The sequence below is a fragment of the Phyllopteryx taeniolatus genome, chromosome 21 (genome assembly GCF_024500385.1).
Source record: "Phyllopteryx taeniolatus isolate TA_2022b chromosome 21, UOR_Ptae_1.2, whole genome shotgun sequence".
In the NCBI taxonomy this organism is placed as follows: Eukaryota; Metazoa; Chordata; class Actinopteri; order Syngnathiformes; family Syngnathidae; genus Phyllopteryx; species Phyllopteryx taeniolatus.
Genome location: NC_084522.1, coordinates 13211247 through 13234818, shown reverse-complemented (window position 1 = coordinate 13234818; position 23572 = coordinate 13211247). Strand labels below are relative to the sequence as shown.

Sequence of the window (23572 nt, the reverse complement as noted above, 5' to 3'; positions counted from 1 at the left end):
GTGCATCTACACAATGGTAAAAGTGCCTTACAAACAACTTTAGTGTTAACGTGAGCAAAGTAGAAGACAATATGTGAGAAAACATTGTATTGGATGTAAAAACACCGCTGACGAGTTCTTTGTGTGAGTGTGCAAAAAGGCTCCGGCACAGGTGAAAAATTGAAGGAAAAGAATCCTATATCAAAATGCTGCTGTCCTTTGTTACACGTGGAGATTCCCTTTGGCACTGTTGCTCGATTCCTGTCCGTGTCTCCATGGCGACATAGTTGAGTCTAGAGTTGGGCTTTCGAGTTTCAAGAAGCAGCTGCTACCCGTGAGTGACCTCCCACCCGTGGCCACGCGAGGACTTACTGTGAGGCGGACTTGCGCAGAGGATTGTTGTACATCCACCCGTCTCCCTGCAATGTGTTGTACACTTGACTTTAGCACAGGCAAGACAAACGCAGCGTTTGACACAATAATAATAAATAACAAATCATCAGTAGTAGTTTTTTTTATATATATCCACAGAGTACTTAATTTGGAGGGTTAATTTTTTTCTTTTACCCGAGTAGTCTTACCATGGAATAATTTGACTTGAGTACAATTTTTGGCTACTCTACCTAACTGACCCTAATGAGGACGGACAAGCGATAATGGACCGTATCAGCCTACTTCCAGGTGACAGAAAGCCCTGTCCTCATTATCCTCATTAGGGTCGCAGGTAACCTGGAGCGTATCCCGGATGACTTCATACACGAAACTGGGTACACTTTGGACTGGTAAAAGACAATACATTTGCATTTAATCTTCTATGACTGTTTTGAAACATTTAACTTGTATGTGCAATACATTTGAAATGCAGGTTTAAAACATCTGCCTGTCAGTAAAAAGTTCGACCGTCACTGACATACTGCAAACATCAATGGAGATGGTGTATCAAAACGGATACAGCATATAACTGCATATTTGTATAATTAGGAGAGAGAAAAATACTATTTTTACAGATTCAAGTATGTGTGGGGACAGTTGCATGAGCATATGACCTCCTTAGTGAAGTAGTTGGGTGTCCAGGCTTTGTTATCAGCTACTCTTCGTCTCTCGTCCACCCTCTGGTGCTCTTCGAGGCCATGTTTGTGCTCCGTCGCCTCGTCCATGTTGCAGTCTTTCAGCGACTTGGTCACATGTTGCCATAACCGCCTACAAACGCACAAATCCAGTCAATTTCCATCTCGACTCTTGTCTGTTAAGTCTTCATACCTGGACTCGGTGCATCCTTGCTTCTCTAGCGGGCGCAGCTTCTTCCTGGTTACGGCCAGCTTGGCTGTGTCGATCACTTTGGTTTCCCCGCTGCTGTAGGTGAACTCCAGGGTTCCGTTCCACTCACCCTGCGCTTTACACACGATGGTGTTGGTCGGATTGTGTTTGACCTCTGCAGTCACTCTATGACCGACAAACAAACGCCCGTTAGTAAAATATTCGCCTCATTCAAGAGGAAATGTGGAAAATTTAGATCCCCTGTCGCAAATAGCAAAAACTCCCCCAAAAAAGGTTTGCTTATAAATCCACAAGATGGCGGCTTTTACATTTGTTTAAATGAAACTCCTAAAGTCACTTAAACATAGTTCATTAACACCATGTCGTCATCAAAGGGCAGAAAACCACTACTGATGTCGAAATGAAGCTCTTCAATGTACTTCCAGGTCGTGCCATGGCACCAAGATGCCACTAGATGGTGCCATGGAGTAGTGAAAGTGAGGCTACATTCAAATCTTGCTACCAAGTACCAACTCACCATTTGTTTCCAACATGGTGAATCGAAGGTTAGGTCAAAGGTTATGTCCTCTCTCCCCTTTTTATTTCTTCAGGGTTTAGTAATTGTCTTTATCAAGTGCGTTAACTCGAATCCAGTGCATACAAGTACTTGGGGATCATTCTCACTTTTTTACCTTGTGTGCTGAGGTTCTTAAAAACTTTCAAATATGATTTCCAGCTCTATACATTTCAAATGACATGAGGTACTGTAACTGTGTTAGTCAGTTCATGTTTGTGTCAATACTTTTTAGTAGACTTTACACCGATCTGATCAGCGTTATCGGTATCGGCCGATAATTAGCATTTTATGCTGATCGGCTTTCATGTCATAAGTCGCCGATCCGATCAATGACGTCATCGATCGGCTCCGCACAAGACATTTAACTCCGCGTCTGAATCCAAAAGCTAGTTTATTTTTAGCCTTGTCAGGTCTTGTTGCGCAGTACTGTAACTATCTGACGGCCAATACATTTCTTTTCAATCTTGTCGGTGAAAAAACACGCCTGTGTGGGACTATTTTGCGGTCTCTCAAGACAAAACAACACGCAAGTTATTTGCAGTCTGTGCACAACTGAAGTACGTCATCTATATGCTTCAACACAAATTTCATCGAGCACCTGAAGAACACGACGAGCAGCATGCCGCGTTCAAGCAACGCAGCGTGGGGGCAGAGAAGAAAAAAAGAAAAAAAAAAGTGTCAAACGGACTCAAAACTCTGGACAATACCCGCCGGGACAGTGAGAAAGTTAAGAGTAAGCGTGTCAATAACCTTTATTTAAAGTCATTGCAATAAAGTCATTTAATTACAGTAAGTTAGCACCCATTATTGGTGTCAGTTGTAATGCTGATTTGACCTAAACTTATGTCAGTGGCCAATCCTTGAATGCCCCCTAGAGGTCATTGATGGTTTCACTTTTGTCTAAAATGAATTTTGACCTCACCTGTATCCTGGACTGGATAAGTAGCAGAAAAATGGACAAATGATGGCAAATGGTGCGAGAATCAATCATTTAAATTAAATTGAGTCTGTTATGGACTAGTTCTGTTCTGTACTGGGATGTTTTTAATCACATAGTCGTTTATAAAATCACTGAATATACAGAATGTAAATACAGACACTCACCTGTGCACTTTGCCGCCATAGAAAGGTTTCGTGTGGAAAGTGACAGTGGCCGAGTAGCCGCTCTTGGCACAGTTGATGGAGACTTTTCCTCCCAGTTCCACCCAGGGCACGGTGAGGATGGAGCGGGCGTAGGCGGAGGGCAGCGAGAAGACGTACTCCTCCTCATGCTCCACGAGACACAGCACCCCTGGCAGAAGGACGGAAGTTAAGTAGCTCCGAAGTTGAACACGATATTGAACATTAAGAAAAAGCCCAAGGCATTGACGTGCGACACACACAAGAAAAAAGGGTCATGGACCAATGACGTACTTTGGAGGAACTGATGCCTTCCTGTGTTCCGATGACTTGTTCCTCCTCCCATGTTTTTATATCGGCGCAGCTGACAAGCGCCCACACTGGCCCTTTTGTCTCCCGTTCAACTATTAAAGACTTGTCTTATCACCGTCTATCTATCCTTGCATGCTTGCTTGTTCCAAGTCTTCACGTGCGCAACAAAACACAACGAAGCATTCAACCAATAAATTGGATAATAAACAAAAGGCATTTTAAGAGGCCAATAGTTCCTTCCTTGTTAAAGTTAACCTTAACAGCAGCAGTTTTTGGTAATTAGATACAGCAATAATCTTTATGACAATAGTTGTGGAGAACTGCCATACTAATTGAATGCTCAATATAATCCGATATGGATGAGCGGGAAAACAAACATTATTATTATTGCGCATAATAGAACGCACCATTTGTGTCCATCCATCCATCTAATGCTAATTTAGTGGAAAGACAAAAAGATGCATATCTGTATGTGAATTACATGATGCTCTGAGTGCACGAAGCTCACACTGAGCATTGCTCGTGAACCAAACCAATATTTGTTCCTCAATGTTGTTCATGAACAGGGGTGTTCAAGAGACAAGGTTCCACTGAATCATGTGAAAACCCATTTAAAAAAAAAAAAAGTTAGTGGGTCCATGAATGATCACAAACACTTTTCCAAAAGAAAGGCCAACCACAACGAGTACTGTGGTGCACATAATACAGGCCTTCAAATACTCCCTAACACAGGAAAGGGAAATGCGTCTAATGGCTGTATGTTCACTCGGTGAATTCCTGATTAAAAATCAGTGTAGTAAGGCACTTCACATACATACAACAGGACTCTGTTGTGCTCTACACTGATTACAATTGCAGTGTCACAAAGTCAGCAATCAGTTGCGCTTGCAGTGAAGGTCACCGGCATCAGCTGCTCCTGCCCGTGATGACCTGCTTTGTAATCTGGCCTGCCCACAGGGGCGACAGAAAGCATGACTCGGCACTCAACATAATTCCGTTTGTGTATAAGGTCTCCTCCATGCCTGTCTCAAAGAGACGGAAGAGATTAGAAGCAAAGTTGCACTGCTAACAGAAGACAGCTGAGACCACATCAAAATTTTGGCGCAGTTGGCCTAACGCAATTTTGGGTGAATTTGATGGGGGCACAGGCAGACGAGGTCTGTCTGAGGTCAGCGGATGTGTGTGCTAGATTTTAGACATATGCCATTCATAAATATGTGAACAGCAGGCATCAAACCCTCTGAATCTGAAATCAATTCATTGAATGAATTATTATGATGATGATGATTTTTTTCAAATCATCCCACTGGCCAGCGCAGCTAAGGGTGGGGGCACACGAACGATGGGAGGTGAGGATAGACGGACATATTGAAGTCGCCAGCAGCTGTCACCAGCTCGTTCGGCGTTTAACGAGGGTACCCGCTCACATTGTCTGTCGCCACACCGGCCGAGAGCAGGGACGACGCCTCAGGGACGTACGGTTCGCATCTTGATGTCCCCGCGCAAGACTCAGTGTGCCACATTTAAAGGGAATGAGAGAAGCTGCTTTTGATTTGATTGAAATCGACTGTTCACTCCCACAGCCGCTCTTTTAAATAGGTCGACCTGCGCTCATCTGCGAAATTAGCAATACTCCGTTTGGCCTGCTTCTGCACAGATTTCTGCCGGTCACAAAAATAGAGTGTCAAGTATACGAAGTGCATTAAAAAAGGAATCAAACATATCTAAAATGTAGTTTGAAAAATCAGAATCTATTGTCTTATATATGTATATGTTGTAAAATAATCTGCTGTATACTACTTATTTGTAATGCTCCTCAGAATTGTCATTACAATTATATCCATTAAAAGTTCAGTGGTTATCTTTTAAGCACCTTTTCTTAGTTCAACAAAAGTTATCAAATCCATTTCCAGTTTTTCGAGCAGGGGTCCGACAAAGAGCACACAAAATGTTGGTACAATCCCCCCCCAATTTACAATGTACAATATCCCCATTGCAATGAATTGAAGTGTCATTAATCTGCACAAGCCCTAAAAAGAACCATCTTTTTTTTTTTTGGTTTCATGTTTTTCATAAAGAAAAACACTCCTTTGCAAAATAACTCTGCTTCATGCTCCTTAAGTGTTTTCATTTTGTGCTTGTCCCTTTTGAGAAACAGCTAAAAGTCTGTCGGTGAGTGTGCCTCTCCTTTTCCGGCTGACTCCCCTCAAGCTGAAGCGCACTCACGTGTTAAAATTTGTCTCACAAAATGAAAAATCGACCAAGCGACAGTCCGTAGTGTGAAAAACTCCGAAGTTGGCTCACTTTTAAGTCAAGCTACCACTGTATTACATTCCTGCTTAGTAGATCTTTGGTTTCCAGCAAAGGGGGTAGATAGTCAAGACGATTGAAAAGTGCTGGTTGGGAAAGACTCACCTTCTCCAACCATGGACACTCCTATAGACATGCCCATGAATTTGCTCTTGGTCCACACGTGTGCGTTGACGCACACCCGCCTCTCTCTGCACTCGCAGTAAAACGCTGAAACCGGCGGATGATGGGACACCTGCTCGGCCACAAAGCGGACTCTGTAGCAGCCTCCCGGTGCGTCGTCACCTTGCTGCGCATTGTTGGGGCCCCTGCCCGATTCCCGGGAAGACCCCTGGTTCGCTCTGACCGAAGGCTTGACTTTGTCCCGAGGCACTTCCCAAGAGCAGTGGAAGGTCTCCCCCAGAATGGGGTTGTAGGGCTTCTTGGCAACAGCCCCCTTTCGCCCCTCGGTGAAGGAGGTCAGGTAGTACTCCACAAAGCGGACTATGCGCTCCTCGGCCGTAACTCCAGCTGTGATTGACAGGAACAAGTCCGGATGGGCCATGAAGTTGGCGTACATCTCCAGCAGTGAGCGCTTTTCCAGGATAAAAGTAGGCAGCACCACCTAAGAAAACCACAAGGAAAATGCAGAGAATTAACATTTATAGCCTTCCTCAGAAAGAACCTCTGGCATTTTCCATGGAAGACAAAAGCGCACTTGTTCTTGCGATTCACATTTAAAGGTCAGCGATTGAGAGCCTCACCCGGGTGAGGTCCATTCCCAGTTTGAGCTGGGAGAGCAAGTGGAGAATGACGCTCCTCTGGTCATCCAGGACTCCCAGGTCCTCCTCCTCGTTGTCCTCCGTGTCCGTCACTTCCTCGCTTTGGCTGATGTCTGCCGGCCCTGCCTGGTGCTGGCCAGACAAAAGCAAAATTTGTAGCTAAATGGTTCGCTAATCCGCTCTACTTTTTAGGGATAAACCGATCAATGGTCAACAACAAATTCATTGTCCGAGATTTTTCAGCTGATTTAGGACAATGCTGAATCACATTGGTTTTGCTCAACTTTTGGAACTATGGCCATGGTTTTTTGTTCCCCCCCCCTTTGGTTTTTGTTTACATGTACAGATATTTTTAGGCTTTATATCAGGGGTTGTCAGGGTTTTCTCTTAAAAACCCATCTGAGATGAGAAATATTAATTAAAAAAACAAATGGTAATGTAAAAAAAAAAAATGTAATCGATTTAGCAAGAAAATCAGATTTAAAAAAAATAAAAAATAAATCAACTTGGCATAAGAAACTGACCTGAACAAGAGAAACTGATATCATTTTTGGATTCAGCGACGCAAAATTGTCCTAAATCAGTTGAAAAAAAAACCGAAAAATGTTTTGTAACGCAATGTTATCGGCCTGGCTGATTATCGGCATCGATATTCAGCATTTTGACACGTCTGCGACAGCATGATATCCGACAGCCGATGAGAACAAAACTGGGTAAATGTCAGAGCAACAATATATGTTTCTTATGGAGGCCTTAACTTGGAAAGGCCGAGAGAGGGAAGATAAAGCTTTCTTCTTTCCATCAATGACAGTGAACCTCTCGCATAGGGGAAGAAAAAAAAAAAAAAAAAGGGGGGCACAACTTTGTTCAATTTTCACTGCAGTCGATGCTTCCATCAAACCACTTTCAGCATGTCGTAGTACGAGTGCTTGTATTTCTTGTTTGCCTTCAGCCCCGATACGCGACCGGTCAAAGCAGAGTGCGTGCTCTGTTTTGTTTCCCAGCATTCGACTGAAGGCGGATAGAGCGCTCAAATGGGAGCCGATGCCTTTGATATCTCCTGCGGTAACTTGACGGAGGTAGCAAGAAGGAAAAAAAAAAAAAAAAAAAAAAAGAAGATTCTAATGTATAATGCACAAAGTGCTCCCGAGCCTGTGGGCCACAAAACTCTCTCTGCGCCCACTCTACCTCACTGCTGCTTATCCTCCATCGCTGCTTTTGTGCAATACCATCGTAGGGATCTTATTTTGATGACAATAATGAGGAAAAACAAAAAACAAGCCAGGCTCAACCAGGATGTGGAATTCCCCGGGTGCTTGATTGCATAGCGTGTGTGTGCAGAGAAGTGGAAATGCGCACGGAAGAGATTTCCAGGACACGAGTGCCTGCCTGTTACCTGAATATTTCATTCTATGCGTGCACACGTGTTCCGGGATCCCGTGACTTGCTTGGGGTATATTTTAAAGACGTTTGTAGCCGGGAGAAGTCTGTTATGATTCCAGCGGTTCTAATTTATTAAAAAGGTTCTTGACTGTAACAGGAAATTGCTGCTAAGGGGGGTCGGGTCGCAGCACTTCTGCAGGAGCTCTTCCATGGCAAAACTGTATTAAAATTAAGTGCTGTCGGCACAGAATTTTAATGCCTTCGATATGTCCTTTAAATGTCGCCTGTATTATGGTTCATAAATGTTCAACAATATCCGGAGCATCATTATTGGATAACAATACTCAGTTTTAATTGACACCGTCTGAGACAGATTCACATTCATTCATTCATATAACATTACAGTACGTTTATTATTTTGGTTGTAGTTTACAATGGCATAGAAACTGCCTTGCATCACACTGAGAAGAGTTTTTAATATTTTATTTCATTCATTTTGCTAGCTTCATCAAGGGAGCAGAATATTAGAAAGTGTACACCCGAGCAAATTAACACTAAAACAATTAAAATAGCTCTCTGACCAATTCGAATCTTTTTAAAGCGAGCTCTCTGATTGCATTACCTGAAGTGGAGCGACTTTATGTTTAGAGATAAATCTACCTAAACAAATAATTAGAAGGGTAATTTGAAAAGTTTCCCCCAAATATATCTATATAATCTCTCAACTGAATAGATAAATCACTCATTTTTGTCACAGGCCGCATTGTAGTTACGGTTTCCCTCAGAGGGCCATTATGACTGTGAAACCATATAAATGTATAATCGGCTCATCATATCATTACATATACAGTCGGACCTCGCTTTTCATAGGCCCTAGATTTTGTATGATTCGGTTTTTGTCTTTTTTCTGTAGGCTCTAACTAACTCACCTCATATAGAAAACGGCATGCAAAAACCAGGAACACACTTCAAAAAAAAAAAAAATGTCGCACATGCATCACACGAAACACTCACATTGTCCTGTTGTGCTTCTAAATACTTGACCTGCATACAACTGGACTTCATCTCCATAAAAGGGCAAGGAAGAAAAAAAAAAAAAGTAGCCTCAACACCAGCAAAGCCCTCTAACAGGAGCAAAGACAAAGTTGTGTTGAAATCTCTGGTAAGCGCCCATAATAACACATCTTCATCTCTTCACTGTCGAGTTGTGGGAGTGAGCAGCTGCTGTGCCCACCACCCACCCTGGAAAACAAGTGGTGAAACAAAGCTCAGAGGTAAGTCCCCGTGACGTCTTCTCCTGCTTCTTCCCATCATCCCTGTGCTGTTTTCAGACGGGTGCTTTTTACTTCCTCCTCCTCACTTCTGCCCTCTCCTGACATCACTTCCCCTTCCCCCTCCACCTTGGATTCAGTATTCCACCACCCTCACTTGGTTGACTCCTCCTCTTCCTCACTGGGGGCTGTAATCGCAGCCCGCTAAGAATAGAATAGGCCTTTTTTAGTCCTGAAATGGGCAAATTCCTTACCGTTCCAAGGTCAGCCTGTCATCGTCATTAAAACTACATTTTTTTTGGTACTTTACAGGCTAACAAGAAAGCAAGCCACACTAACATTCTTAACTGTTCACTTTCGAGCTTCCACCACATCAAGGGTCCGTGATGGTAGACCAATATAATATAAAGTTGGCGGGGCCAAATGACGAGTCAATCATTTTGAAAGCGTTTTATTGGGGTAGACTCTTTCTATTGCTTTAATTCAACGTGCACTTTTGCAAAGCTGCAATAAGCGACTCTTTCTACTGAAAGGAATGACTTGCTCCAGCGCATTTGTTTGATTTCTTATTCCTGCAACTCTCCTCCCTAAACCCTTTTGAAGTCCAATTCTGTTGAATACATTTGTCGTGTTTCCCTCCGCTGTGCTGTAACACGTAATCGTTTCCTTCATCCCTCCTCCTTTGGTTCCACTGCTCATTCGTGCTCCCCTGTTACATCATAGTCACTCTCCCTACCCCAACCGTCTCCACAATCCATTCTCGTGTTTTCCTTTTGCTACCGGTCCTCCAGTTGCTCACTTTTTTCCCCCCTCTATTTCTCTCCATCTATCCTTTTTGCAAAACACTGTGGTGCAATGCATGTTTGTGTATACCAAAAGCAAAGCTAGGACAAGTTTTCATCTCACATTGACCTTTGTATGACTTTGATGTGATCTATATCTCACTCAAACATCTTTGTAGGGGCAAGACGATTGTTTTTTTCCCCTCTTCGATCCCCGTCATGGGACTCTCAAATGGGGGACATTGGAACTGTAGTTGTTCACATTGAATTACGAAGCAAAAAAAAAGTGATGAATGAGTTGTGTTCTGTGTTGAATGAAAAAGCGCTCAATCAGCCTGCTATTCACACAGTTTCTATGCAAGTTTGTTTCGACAAGCACTTTTTTAGACAATTCATATGCCATCATGGCACCGATGGCGTGTATTATTGGTTCCCTGACTTCTGTGCAGGAGACGTGGGTCCAGTTCCCACTCAGTGATGGCGTCAATGTGAGTGTGACTCCATGTTTGTTTCTATATGTACTCTGACATTGTCAGGCTTTTGATCCCTGTGACCCCGAACAGGGTAAGTGGTGCAGCTAATGGAGAGAAAGCTACGTCAAGTATATACAAAGCACTGTGCTGACCTCTGCTGGTTGAAATCAGAAACAACATAACATGGGAAATGATTTAACACACAAGGCAGCACAAGATGTACACTAATAGTGTGATGCAAGGCCATGGTGGTAGGAATCATTAATAATAATTAGTACTTCCAGAGTCAAACTGCCACTATCATCATTTTTTATATACTTGTATATACACATCGTCGCCAGCCAATTGCAAGGCACACAAACACAACCACACGTTCACACCTATGGACATTTTGAAGTCTTCAATTAACCTAACATTGCACATGCAAACTTCACACAGGAAGGTCTGAGCAGAGTTTCGAACCAGGAACCTCAAAACTTTGAGGCAAACGTGCTCTTCTGTTGTGGCTTCACACGCAGAAATAGCAAAACACAGCAGAGTCTTAAAAGAAAAAAACAGCACAGGTCTGCGTTTTTGGTGGCGTGACGCCCATCGTGCTTGCAAACTTTAGACTAAGGACAAGTAGAGAAAAAGCGCGATAAGTCCAAAAATGAGCTGTCTCACCTGGGCACCGTGTGACGGGCTCCTTTCCCTGAGGGCTGGCGAGGCCTCGGCGGAGCGAAGAGGAGTCAGGCCGCCGTTTTTCAGATGCTGCCCTGAGGGTGACTTTGGTACCGTCCACACAGGAGCGCCATCTGAGTAAATGACAGTGGGTCAGAGCCAAAAGCCAAAGGGGATTATTGATCTGCGTGTATTGATGCCCAATTGGCTTGGCGGGAATGACGCTGACACTGACGAGAAGGATGGAGACGGCCCGAATCACTTTTGATTTACTTCTGACATTCAATATTAGGTTTGAAATTGACAAAGACGAGACAGCAGGAAATTGCGTGTGTGTATGTTTGTGCTTTTTATGTGCCTGTTGTGCGTTTGTGGTATGTCTGAATGTCATATGTGTTCTAATATCGGGCGCTTCGCTTTGATTTTAGCGCAGACAGAGAGAAACAACCAGAATGATGCTTTATTTTCACTTCTGGTCTTGGGCCTCCTTAACATCTGTTTATCAGTTAAAAATGTATTCAACTTGACACGGTAGACTCAATTTATTTTCTTTCAGTGGACACGTCGGTGCATAGCTCTATGGCTAAAAATTACATATTAAACTGATACCTCGTTGACAGTGTCAATCAAAAATCAAGCATTATGTTTTTGTGTAAAGCCAGTATATTTTGTATTGGATTAGATGTGCATGTATGGATACCATAATTATTCAATGAGAATAAAATGACTTAATTTAATTAGACCACAGCGTTTAAAGCAGATTTACGCATTGCTAAGTAAAAAGTTTTACTGATTTATGTCACGATAAATAGAAAGTGAATGGTGGATAATTTAATGTCACGGTCCATCAACCGACATTATCTCGGTCCTCTAGCCACATGTTAAGTCTCATGTATAATTTGCTGTAAATGAGCCCGCAAAAAGAAAGCAAATTTCTTCATCTAAAAGCTTTAGTGTTACAGTAGCTATAAAATGTCTACACACCCCTGTTCAAATAACCATAACTAGTACAAATCAATAATCAATTGAAATATATATATATATTTTTTTTTTTTTTTTTGAGAGGGAAAGTAAAAATAACTGCGATAACACGGTTGAACAAATGTGGACACCCTTTTATAATGGGGATGTGGCTGTGTTCAGAAATAACCAATCACTTCAAAGTCATGCTAAATGGGAGTCAGTCAACAGCTACCTTCATTAAAAGTGGCTTTCATTAAGCTAAAATAAAGTTCAGATGTTCTAGTCAGCTTTTCCTGACATGTTTACTTCTTTCTAGAAGAAGCCTGAAAGTTTTATGCTAACACTGAATGGTATTTCAAACTGTTCATAATTCCCTCCTTGTTGACAAAGCCCCAAAAGGTATGTTTGGCGCAAACATAACACTGCTCATCACCAAAAGTACACCATACCCACAGTGAAGGGTAGTGGTGGTAGAATCATGCTTTGGGACTGTTTTTCTTCAGCTGGAACTTAGTCAAGGTGGAGGAAATTATGATCAGCTACAAATATAGAATTATACAGAGGGTGTGCACACTTGTGCAGCTACATTATCTCAGTGGTTTATTTTTGCGTCCTGTATTGATTTATTTTTATTAATTTTTTCTATTGTGTTCTACAGGTTATAGGTCACATTCATAGGGGGGGGAAAGTTTTTAAATTATTTATCATGGTCGCATTTATTTTGATTTATTTTTTTTATACCATTAAAAAAACTGACATTGAACAAGGGTGTGTATACTTCTTATATCCACTGTACATAAAAGTAGATCGCAGTTCCAATTACCGGGAGTCCTAATAGAGTCCGACCGTCTGCCTTTGACATCCTCTAACAAGCTCCCAAATATGGTTTAAAGCAAACTACATAGGGCTAGTTCTTTGAATTCCATTAGGAAGAAGCACTCTGTCCAATAAGCTGCCACAATTTTCGTGGGTTTCAAGCGCTGTCGCTACAAAAATGCACTGAACTACCCTAAAGGCATCTGTTTAGATGATTATTATTGGACGCAACTGGACCCAGTGGAGAAAGTAGTGTTGGCCACAGCCTGGGAGGCACAAGTGTGTGTGCGGGAGTTGATCATCCATGATCAATTCCCATGTGAGAAAAGATTATCTTCATAGATGCATGATGTGTTCACAATAGTATTTTAAGCAGGTGGATCTTCTGCTCTGCGGACCACTAGCTAGATGCATGCTGAAAATGCAAAATGCTGGTGTAAATGAAAGGCAAACAAATGTTCATGCAATAGATAAAAATCCACAGGTTATGTTATACAATTGCATGAACAGCAATATTCAGATCAATATCAAGAACGGTATTATTTTTCCACATGAACCCTGTATGTATATGGGGTACTAAATAAAATACCTAGACCTAAAGTACCATACCATTTTACTGTGACTTTACCTTAAATGTTGTATTATAATTAAAAATGTATAAAGCAATATACAGATATAACATGCAATAATTAGACCCCAAAAAAATCATTATAAGAACTATTTGTGGGTTATTATTTTAAATATTTTATGAGACCAATATATTTAGAAATATGGTCCTAATATTTCAAGAATATTTATTGCCTTTTGCTGATGGGCTGTTCTACTACCACATGGGTCGTAGAACTGGGTCCATTTTGAACATTCACTCAACCAACCAACTTGAGCTGGTGTTTAATCCGATCAGCTATAAAATGATCAAAACTAAAAATAGCTCCCACATTTCTGAGCTGTGGGGTAAACAATAGTTATTTCGCTTCATATTTTAAGATGCATTATTCAGTTCTTATATGGATGGAACATACACAGAGCAGGTTCTGTGGGGAAATACAAAAAGGACTTGTACAAGCAAGCTGTGTAATCACCGGAATTCAAACATGATGATTCGGAATGTCTTCAGTTATAAAGTTATTGCTGTCCATCCATTCCTCTGCAATGAAGTAAATCAAGGTCCTACTTTAAATGACCGATGTCAGGCTGTGAAGGGACTCGTTTACTTGCTTTGTGGATTTTTATTTGACTTCCTTACAGGATTTAAGCTCTTCAATGAGGTGACAGAGGAGAGGCTAGGGCACTCAAGAAGAATTTGCTACTGGTTTTGTAAGTGGAGCCCAGACAGACCATCAGTCCATTCACATCCTTGACCCTGTCAAAAGGTTGGCCATGCAGTGGCAAGTTATTCATTATTCAGCTCTTTTTTGGAATTTTTTTGTAGTCTGGATAATTCTCATGCCCAGCACTCTGCTTATAAAATTCCTCACTGTAGTAAGGGGGGTGTATGCTGAAGTTGGGGGTACAGTTGGAAGCCCACGGGGCCTATCAGCCCGGCAGCGGATACAAAGTGGTTTGCACTTGCAGTGAGGTGGTCCCACTCCACAACAACCCCTGTTTGGAGAGCTGGTAGAGGGCACGGTGACTGTTGGTGCAAAGAAAAGACCAAAGCACTGTCAGGATTGACCCGAATCACCATACCATAAGCATTAGACGGGGTGGCCTGAGAAATGATGCAGGAACAGCATTATCCAGTTACAGAAGTTTAGAGACACCAAGAATATTTAGTTGGAACTTTTGGTGTATATTCTGCCAATATTAGACATCCTAATCCTTGTTATAAAGCCAGTGAAGCACCCTCAGACTCTAGGAGGTTTCAATCCAAATAATTTTATTGGATCCATTATGGTCAGGCACAGAGAAGGTGTGGCATTGGCATTGGTGTCACACACCACTGTGGATTATTTTTGCAACGACCGAAATGCTTCCATGAGATTTGATAGATTCACACATTCAACCCTGAATATTTGGGACATGAATGTTCGGCCATGAAAAGATTTTGAATTCTCCAATCGCTAAAAGGATACATTTTATTCATACGCATTTCGCAGTCATGCTTACATTTAGCACTGTGATTGTATTTCAGCGGAATTTTCAACCCAACCAATCGGCCGGAGCATACAAGGTCACGGTCATCAGCGGCAATGACGCTGATCACTTCACTTGAACTTAATAGTTCCCAACTGAAACATTCAGCAACATTTAGTACAGATGTTGAAGTTCGTAGTACCCATCAGGCAGGGACAGGAACTACAGTCCAGCTGGCCCTTGCTAATGGCTTCTGAACAAGCAGAAAGGAATGACAAAGAGGAAGGAGAAGATAGAGAAGTTTGGGGCTCCAGCAGAACAAGAATGGAGCCCAGGGAGGACTCACCCGTGGGGGCTCCATGGACAGTGTGGTTGCGCTGAGTAGCCTGAGACAGAGGCGGCACCTGGCTATGGCTCTGGGTCTGTTGGAGGATGTTCAGGCACTCTCCCAGGCAGCTGAGCGTGGCGGCCGATGTGGCTTTGAGCAGCAGCAAGTCCTGGTCCAGACAGGAGACGGGGCCTTTGGTGGGCAACGAGTCAATGGACTGGACGAGGTTCTTTTGCTGACCCTCGGCTTGGGACATCATCTGGACAGGTAACAGTTGAAGAACACATTCATATAGCCAGAGGCAAAAAAGAAACATGCCACTGTGCGTAAAAGCTTACGTAGCGATTACAGTGATGTTCATTGGCACTCTGAGACACCATTGAGTTTATTTCTTTATTATCCGAGTGCAGTTGTACAAAAACATAAAGTTTGAGTTATGTATGACAACACGCAACCTCAATAAAACATACAAGCTGTCTAATCAGTGAGGATGTTTTGCTTGTTCTTTGGCGTTTGTGTGCATTTTGTGATGCCACCACACAGGCGGGACTGGTACTGGCAAAGAGGGAACGACGACGACTGCAATCAGCGCCTTCCCGTCTAATTAGTACGCTACTTTGGTTTTTGACAATATTGAGTGAAAATAGTGAGGGTAAATACATTTGAGTAAGCTTGTTTTGTTCAAATCGATTACTGTAATGCACAGGTGTCAAACTCAAGGCCCGGGGGCCAGATCCGGCCCACCACATCATTCTAGTTATGTGCCATGATTCTTCATAAAATCTGTACTAAAATTTCAAATTGTTAAATGTACTAAATAATAACATTGTGTTGTAATCATTGTTGTTTTTTTTAACAGTAACTTGAACAACAGTTGAACAAACTATTATCCTTGAGTTCTGATTTCAAAACCAGTTATTCGTCAAATACTGCCGCTTAACAGTACAGTACATTCCTTTGTCCACACCAGCTCTGCAACCAATTTGGTCTCCAGTTCCCTCACTGGCGTCGCACCAAGACATGGCAGCCTATCAGTTTTGGAGATGAAAAAGGGGTGTTCCAAGGTCAATTATTTATTTACTGGTTGCCCCAAATTGGATCGATATTTTGGAAATGACGGCCATTTTCATTTTTGGCAGCAAAAAATACATCGAGAACTTAAAAATATAAATCAAATACATATTCAAAATATGAAATATTGGTCATCTATAGGTCGTTTCAAACATTGATTGTACAGTTGGAGTCATACATTTTCTAATATTGCTACTGATGAAGTTTTGTGTGGTTATGTTGTGAAAACATAACTTACTAATAACCTTCTACATGTTTGTTAAATCCTCAATTCTGTTTACAAGCTCCAAATAAATACCTCTGCTTGAGGTCTGCAACCCTTAATATTTCTGGTTGTGCATTGGACTTTTTTTATTATCACGCAATTCACCAGAAGCTGCTCCTGTCCAGCATGCTTATTTCTGCTCTGACATTCTCAAGTCTTCCACCATAATTTACCTTAAACCTCCACTTGAGCCAGCCTTAATTCGAGTGCAGTGGCCCAAATTTAAAAATGGAAGGCTTTGGCCTAGAGCCGGATAAATCCTGGTAAATGTACACAAGAAATAAGGGGAGCTGACAGAAAGGCAGAAGAGAGGCCGTGCAGGATGAGTTAATTCAACCAGCTGTCATAAATGCCTGAGTTGAATGATTTTCTAATATTTTCAAAAGTCACAATGACAAGTTAATTTGCTCACCTCTGCCACTTATTCCACCGCAATATAGAAGAATCTGTCTCTAAATACGATGACTTCAACCTCTTCCTAAAGACAATGTAGTGCACTTTTACAATATCCATCCATCATTGATTTGCTACCACTTCTCCTGTTCAGCTTCATAGGGATGCTGGAGCATATGCCAGCTGACTTTGGGAAGGAGGGGATGTACAACCTGGACTGGTTGCCTGTCAAGCACAAGGCATAAATTTCTAGGTAAGAAGAAGAAAAAAAACACCGATGTACTAAATAACGCAATGTTGCGTGGGTAGATCACGAATATAGTAGCCGTTGACTTCAAACATTTTGACGGTTGGGAAGAATGACTGCAACAACAATTGGTGACAGCAGCAACTGTCCGCAGCAAGCAGGAGTGAAGATCATAAAGATGAAAAGAAGTAAAGATGCTACACTAGAGAATACACACCAGTCATTAGCAAGAATAGGAAGGCCAGGTTGGAATTCCCTCAAATTCTGGGATACAACTTGATAGACTGCTGACTCAAAGATTTACTAAAGTCATGGAAAGACGATAATTTGGAGACGACAATGATCTGCTCAAGATCCCAAGTTTATAAACTCAGAGGAGGTAATAAAGTCATGGCTTGGGCTTGCATGGTTTTTCTGAGACGGGTTCAGTAATCTCCATTGACGATGTATAACATGGCGACAGCAGGAAAATGAACCGAAACATTTTGTCTGCTAATTTAAAGATGCAACCAAACTGATTGGGAGAGCCTTCGTCGTGTAGCAAGATAAATGACCTCGAAACAACCAAGGAGTTTTCCATCCATCCATCCATTTTCTTTACCACTTATCCTCACGCGGGTCACGGGCTGCTGGAGCCTATCCCAGCGGGAGGCGGGGTTCACCGTGAACCGGTCGCCAGCCAATCGCAGGGCACACAGAGACAAACAACCATTCGCACGCACATTCACACCTACGGGCAATTTAGTGTCTTCAATCAACCAACCATGCATGTTTTTGGGATGTGGGAGGAAACCGGCGTGCCCGGAGAAAACCCACGCAGGCACGGGGAGAACATGCAAACTCCACACAGGCGGGGCCGGGATTTGAACCCCGGTCCCCAGAACTGTGAGGCAGATGTGCTAACCGGTCGTCCACCGTGCCGGCCCAATGAGTTTTAAGGGGCAAAAAAAGTGGAAGGTTTTAGACTGGCCAAGTTAATCTCAGTAGCCACAGGGGATTCAGTATCGTGCCAAAGTACACTTTTGACATGGTCACAGGAGCTCAGTATCAAACCATAAAGTTCGGGTAGGGAGATGACCACTTCACCACTTGAGCCATGCCTCCTGATAAGGCATCACATCATAAGGCATCACATTGCGCATGCTAAATGAATCATTTGAGCTCGACTACTCCCAGTGGTTTGCTTGTTTGGGTAAAAATGCGCTAAATTAACTGCACAGCAATTTTACCCGTTTGGCAGAAGCCATTCTGGGTGCGCCCAATTAGTAGATCAGCTTCCAAATCCGTTTGCGTTACTAATCATGTTTTTGCTCGCACAAACCTTTAGAAATTAAAATCAGGCTCAATGTGAGATTTTACCTTATAAGACTCCGTTGGCTTTATCTTTTTATGGTATTGAAAGTAAAAGTGCATTAGTTTTGCTAGTGTCCATTATTTTATCTTTTTTCTTGTTTACTAAAATACTTGAGATCTAATGAAGACGAAAACGTTACATTACAATAAGATTTGCCATCGCATTCTTCTGTGCTCACAAATACCGAGATGCCGTTTAAAATGATACTTCAGTGGTTCAATCATATTTAAGTGAATCAGCGTTTCTTATGAATTATGCAGCACAGAATGTATAGCGTCACCTCATATGCTCCAAAAGAAGAGTGCTAAAGATAGCTGCAAAAACCTTTCAATGAGAAAACCTGTCTTGGTATGAGAATTCGTCCTGGATGAATCACCTGTTTGGATCTAAATACATCACAAACGGGAGCAAGACAAAGTTGCCTCTTTATTATGGGTAATAAGCTTTCTCAGCGCTAATGTATGCAGGCTGCTAATCTCGCCTTCATTAATATTGTATACATTCACAGCCCACACCTCGTCTTCTGCACGCACTTGACTGGTACATCTGCAGTGGCACACGAGAGCTATTTTGGAAGCCATAAAAGCTGCATGATGAGCTTATATGCATCTTCTAGCGTGAATGGAGAAAAGACTCGAGCACAAGACTAATTATTCACCTATGTGTTTACTTGGATTGGATGCAGGTGTATTCCATGAAGACCCTTCACTGTTTCACTTAAAATCTTTTGGCTTGTAATTATTCGACAAAAAAACTGAAAATATATTCATAATAGGGTTGGATGTTTTACTAACGTTCCTTGATCGGCCATGGGGGAAATTACCAATTGATTATTTTTCTTAATCTACTATTTTGAATGAGATGAGAGAGAGACAGATTATTCAAAACTCCTGTTTGCATGTTTTCTCAGGGTACTCCGATTTCCTCCCACATCCCCAAAACATGCATGGTAGGTTCATTGAAAACTCTAAATTGCCCGTAGGTGTGAATCTGAGTGTGAAAGGTTGTTTGTTTATATCTGCCCTGTGGATTGGCTGTCGACCAATTCAGGGTGTACCCCGATTCCTAGAATAAAATTAGGTTGATGTCAGAGGTGTCTATTTACATGCTGTGAAAATCAAATGGATTTTAGATCAAATTAACAACAATATGTAATATTGTATGACAGTCCTTTTATTATCATTGGAGGCCCTTGCTTTGTTCTTTGTTAGACAGAATCTACCCAGAGACGCATGTAAAACCTCAGAATAATTAAACATAGCTTCAGGGTCCCTGTTAATGAACATGTGCTTCCATGAATTAATAAAACATGCCATAAATAATGTTGTAATGACATTACCGCTACAGCTCAAGATGTCAATACAGTAAATATTTTGGAGACAATTAAAGCATCATAAGGGTGGTGTGACATAAGGTAAGTGAATTAATTTAATTTGGGAAAAAAAAAAACATTGAGGAAAGTCATTCTTTAAATCTTAGTCATCTGAAAATACTGATATTGATACTGTCCCTTATTTATAATATGTTTTGTTAGATGTTATACCTGTGCATGTCATATGTAATCTATATGTATTTTGACACGTCTAGAAAATAAAAAAACGAGCAGACTGGCCCTAGTTCCAAACACAACGGACTCTATGGAGTCAATGGGATCAGTGATGCTTCCAGAAATAGCCTAACCCCAGTGATCCAGCTCCAGCATGGCTGCGCGAGTGCCCGCCCGTGCCGCCGTTTGATGAGCTCGCATCAGTCGGTTGTGACAAGCTGGCTGAGGCGAGACGGTCTGACTCCCGCTGTCACACAGCGGATGGACGAACAGATTAAAGGTGACAAATGTGGCAACAACCTGTTTGGGAGATTCCGTCAATGCTCTATACTAGACGGATCTCTGAGCTTAGCATTCATGCACGGTATCATTTTTGTCACCCTTTGATCATTGAGGTTATTTGGTTTATGAGCAAATTTTTTGCCAATGCAACACCAAATACATTTCAAAAATTGCAGGAACTAAACTAGTGTTCCCAGCCAATCCCTAAGTGAGTAATTATTATATTGTCCATAGAGTTTATAAGGGAATTACAGTCGTGATTTTATTTATTTTTATTTTGTGTGTACTGTGGAGTTGAGAGCACAAACACGTGCATGCACACGCGTTTGAATATGTGCAATAATCACAATAGGCCCAACTGTGCATGCATTAGCTTACTGCTTGGAAGGTTAAGCAATACTAGCTGAAGGTCATGCTGACAAGACATGATGTGCGGAGATTCACAGAGGTGTGAAGGAGGCAAGAGTGAAATTATTTAAATGACCAGAAAATACATGTGCCACAACCTAGTCAGGTTTGCCCACAAATCATATCCATATCTGCATGCAGCAGCTTCTTTGTATCTCTATTGTACACTAGAATATAAATTACTGCGCAGTACAGTCTCATTCATGGTAAAGCTCAACATCCCCCTGCTGTGTACACTGTATTGTCACAGATTTGTTTGGTATGAAGGGAAGATGACAAATTGAGAAGTGGAAGTGCTAAATGATGGCAGCTACTGTAGGAATCAGGTCAGATGAACGTGAAGCCGAAGAGAAAATGAATCACAAATGAGTTTTGTCAGTCTGACATTGAAACACAAGCACCAGTGGAGTGTTTGTTTTACTTAATGAACACACCATCTGCTCAGTATTCACTCCGACTGCAGCAGGTTCACTTGAAGAGGAGGAGCAGTCTGCTTCCCAGAGGTGACAAAGGATTCTCCATTCACTGACGCAAGAGGCTCCCTTTCTGTCAGCGACGTGAATCACTTGGATGAGAAATTCTTAGCGAGATGATGCAGACGCACAGCACGATTGCGCCACGCGAAGAGTGGCCAGAGAGGCACGGAAGGAAGAGCTCTGCATGAAATACACTCCAAATGGGAAACTCAAACGTTGAGTTACTGATCTTGCACTCCATATTGGCGTATTGTCTGTTCTCTTACAAAGACATTTTGCAAAGCTTCCAACTTTGTGGGAATAGTTTGGGGGAAGGCCCTTTTCTGTTCCAGCATGGCTGTGGCCCAGCGAACTAAGCAAGGTCTGTGACGGCGTGCTTGGATGAGTTTGGTGGGGAAGCCATGACCTTTTCAAGTGCATTTGGTATCGCCTGTTTACCTGTGCCACATGACGTGAATGTTAATACAGCAACTAAACTAAATGAACACATTTTTAGTTTGCATCTATTCTCACCATTGGTCATGTGTCCAAATGCATACTTCCTCAAAAGACTGTAACCATCCCCATTTACTTTGCTTGCAAGTAAATACAACACAGTCAGGAAAAGGTGGGCCGTCTGTCCGTCCAATCCTCTTTGTCCTCATTTGTGACGCGATTGGAGCCTATCCCAGCTGACTTTGGCGCCAACCTGGCCTGGTCACCAGTCAATCGAAGAGCATACATAAACTATCAGCACTCACATTCACACCTAAATGCAATTTAGAGTCGCCAATGTTTTTGGACTGTGGCAGGAAACTGCTCTTGATCCAGATGTCTTTGCCAACTAAAGAACGATATCCAAGCTACCGTTGCTGTCCAAAATCTCAAGAAAACAGTTCCTAAACGACTGTAGAATTTCGACACACTTACAGTCTGTATTTAGAATCCATCATAGTACTGAGACACCGCTAGAGAAAGTCATTAACGACCTCCCAGTTCCCTCCCTCATCCTCTTTTGGGATGTGGGAGGAAACCGGAGTGCCTGGAGAAAACCCACGCAGGCACGGGGAGAACATGCAAACTCCACACAGGCGGGGCCGGGGATTGAACCCCGCTCCTCAGAACTGTGAAGCTGACGGGTTCCGTGGCATTTAATTTCCCTTAATTTGTCAAACATTTTAGATTTATTCATTACAAATATATTCTTGTTCATCTATGCTCGGACGTATAGTGACCGTAAGAAAAATTAAACGCATTTCCCTGACGTGGCAGAAGGTCCAATAAACCTGTGTATCCACCTGTTGCCATTCATACAACCAAATGAGTAACGGTCCTGGGAGTATATCGGCATTACATTCAATTAAACAGGCTCAGATTTCACACTGACTAAGTAAATTTAAAAACGTGTAAGGATGAGGCAGGGCTTTGAGAGTTTTGATTGTCCTCCAGAACTTTGGAGCACAGCAGCTCGATAAAGACGTAACATAGAAAGATGATTCATCATTTAGCTTTAGGGATTTCAACAAAGCACTTATTTTGGAGATGTTTGGAGATACATACGGTATAGACTGCATATATGTGTGTGTGTATATATTTTTGTATTTTTTTTATTTCTGTTTCAGATATGAATTAACATCTTTGTCACCCACCTCTTTGACCTCCAGCAGCCGTCCTGGGTATTGACTCTTGGCCCGTCGCGCCGCAGCCGGTGACTTGTGGTGGGTGATTGTGACGATGTTGCCGGGCGCAGACGTGGGGGCCAGTTGCCTCTGAGAAGCTGGTGATGAAGATGGCGTAAGGTGTGGGAGGAGGGAGAAGCTACGGTTGCGACCACAGGATGAGGAGCCCTAAGGAAGGCAAGATAACAAAATATATTATCACCATCAGTGTCTGTAATATTGGTGGACCAGCCAAGAAAAACTCATTATTTACCTGCATCAGACATTAAAATAAATATTTTAACATCTACGTTATAGACAAAAACTATATGTATATCTACACAATAGTTATTAATGTGGAGGGAACCATTTTCAATAATTTTCCACATAAATCACAGAAAAAAAGTCAGTCCAAACATAAAATGTTCAATTTCATACAGATAAGTCATAAAATGTTTTAATTCTGCAGTCACCTCAGTTTTATTACATACAGTAATATTTCTCACTGTCTTTTGCTCTCCTCTGTGACACTTTCCTTATCGGTGTGACAACCTCCGTGTAAAAACACACAGTAAAGTTAAACCAGTTATCCTCCCAAGTCTGTCTTTGCTTCCCATTAGTGCATCGGGAAACAGGGCACCAGAGATGATCAGTCCCAAGATAACAGAGGTCTGGTTACAGTGCCGGTGAGAACAAAATAGATCAAACTTGCACAACAAAGCACCGCTCACTGATAGGGAAACAACCAGCTGAGGTCACGCTGCTCGCTGTGCAGTAACCACAAAATCATGGATGTTTACTTCAATGCTATAGCTTATTTTGCGGC

The 23572-nt window shown here is 42.1% G+C and overlaps 1 protein-coding gene across 3 annotated transcripts in view; it reads right to left on the bottom strand.

Annotated features, from left to right (window-relative positions):
* Positions 1-23572, bottom strand: part of LOC133471022 (oxysterol-binding protein-related protein 10) — a 59521-nt gene that overhangs the window by 300 nt on the left and 35649 nt on the right. For all 3 annotated transcript variants that reach the window (XM_061760135.1, XM_061760136.1, XM_061760137.1), the window contains 9 exons: positions 22738-22935; positions 15086-15326; positions 10888-11018; positions 6298-6447; positions 5660-6158; positions 2918-3104; positions 1240-1422; positions 1026-1179; positions 1-398 (listed from right to left, as the gene is read on the bottom strand). The exon at positions 1-398 is cut by the window's left edge and continues 300 nt beyond it. In XM_061760135.1, the coding sequence (XP_061616119.1) occupies positions 348-398; positions 1026-1179; positions 1240-1422; positions 2918-3104; positions 5660-6158; positions 6298-6447; positions 10888-11018; positions 15086-15326; positions 22738-22935 (1794 nt within the window). In that variant the 3' untranslated portion in view covers positions 1-347. The remainder of the gene's footprint in view (positions 399-1025; positions 1180-1239; positions 1423-2917; positions 3105-5659; positions 6159-6297; positions 6448-10887; positions 11019-15085; positions 15327-22737; positions 22936-23572) is intronic.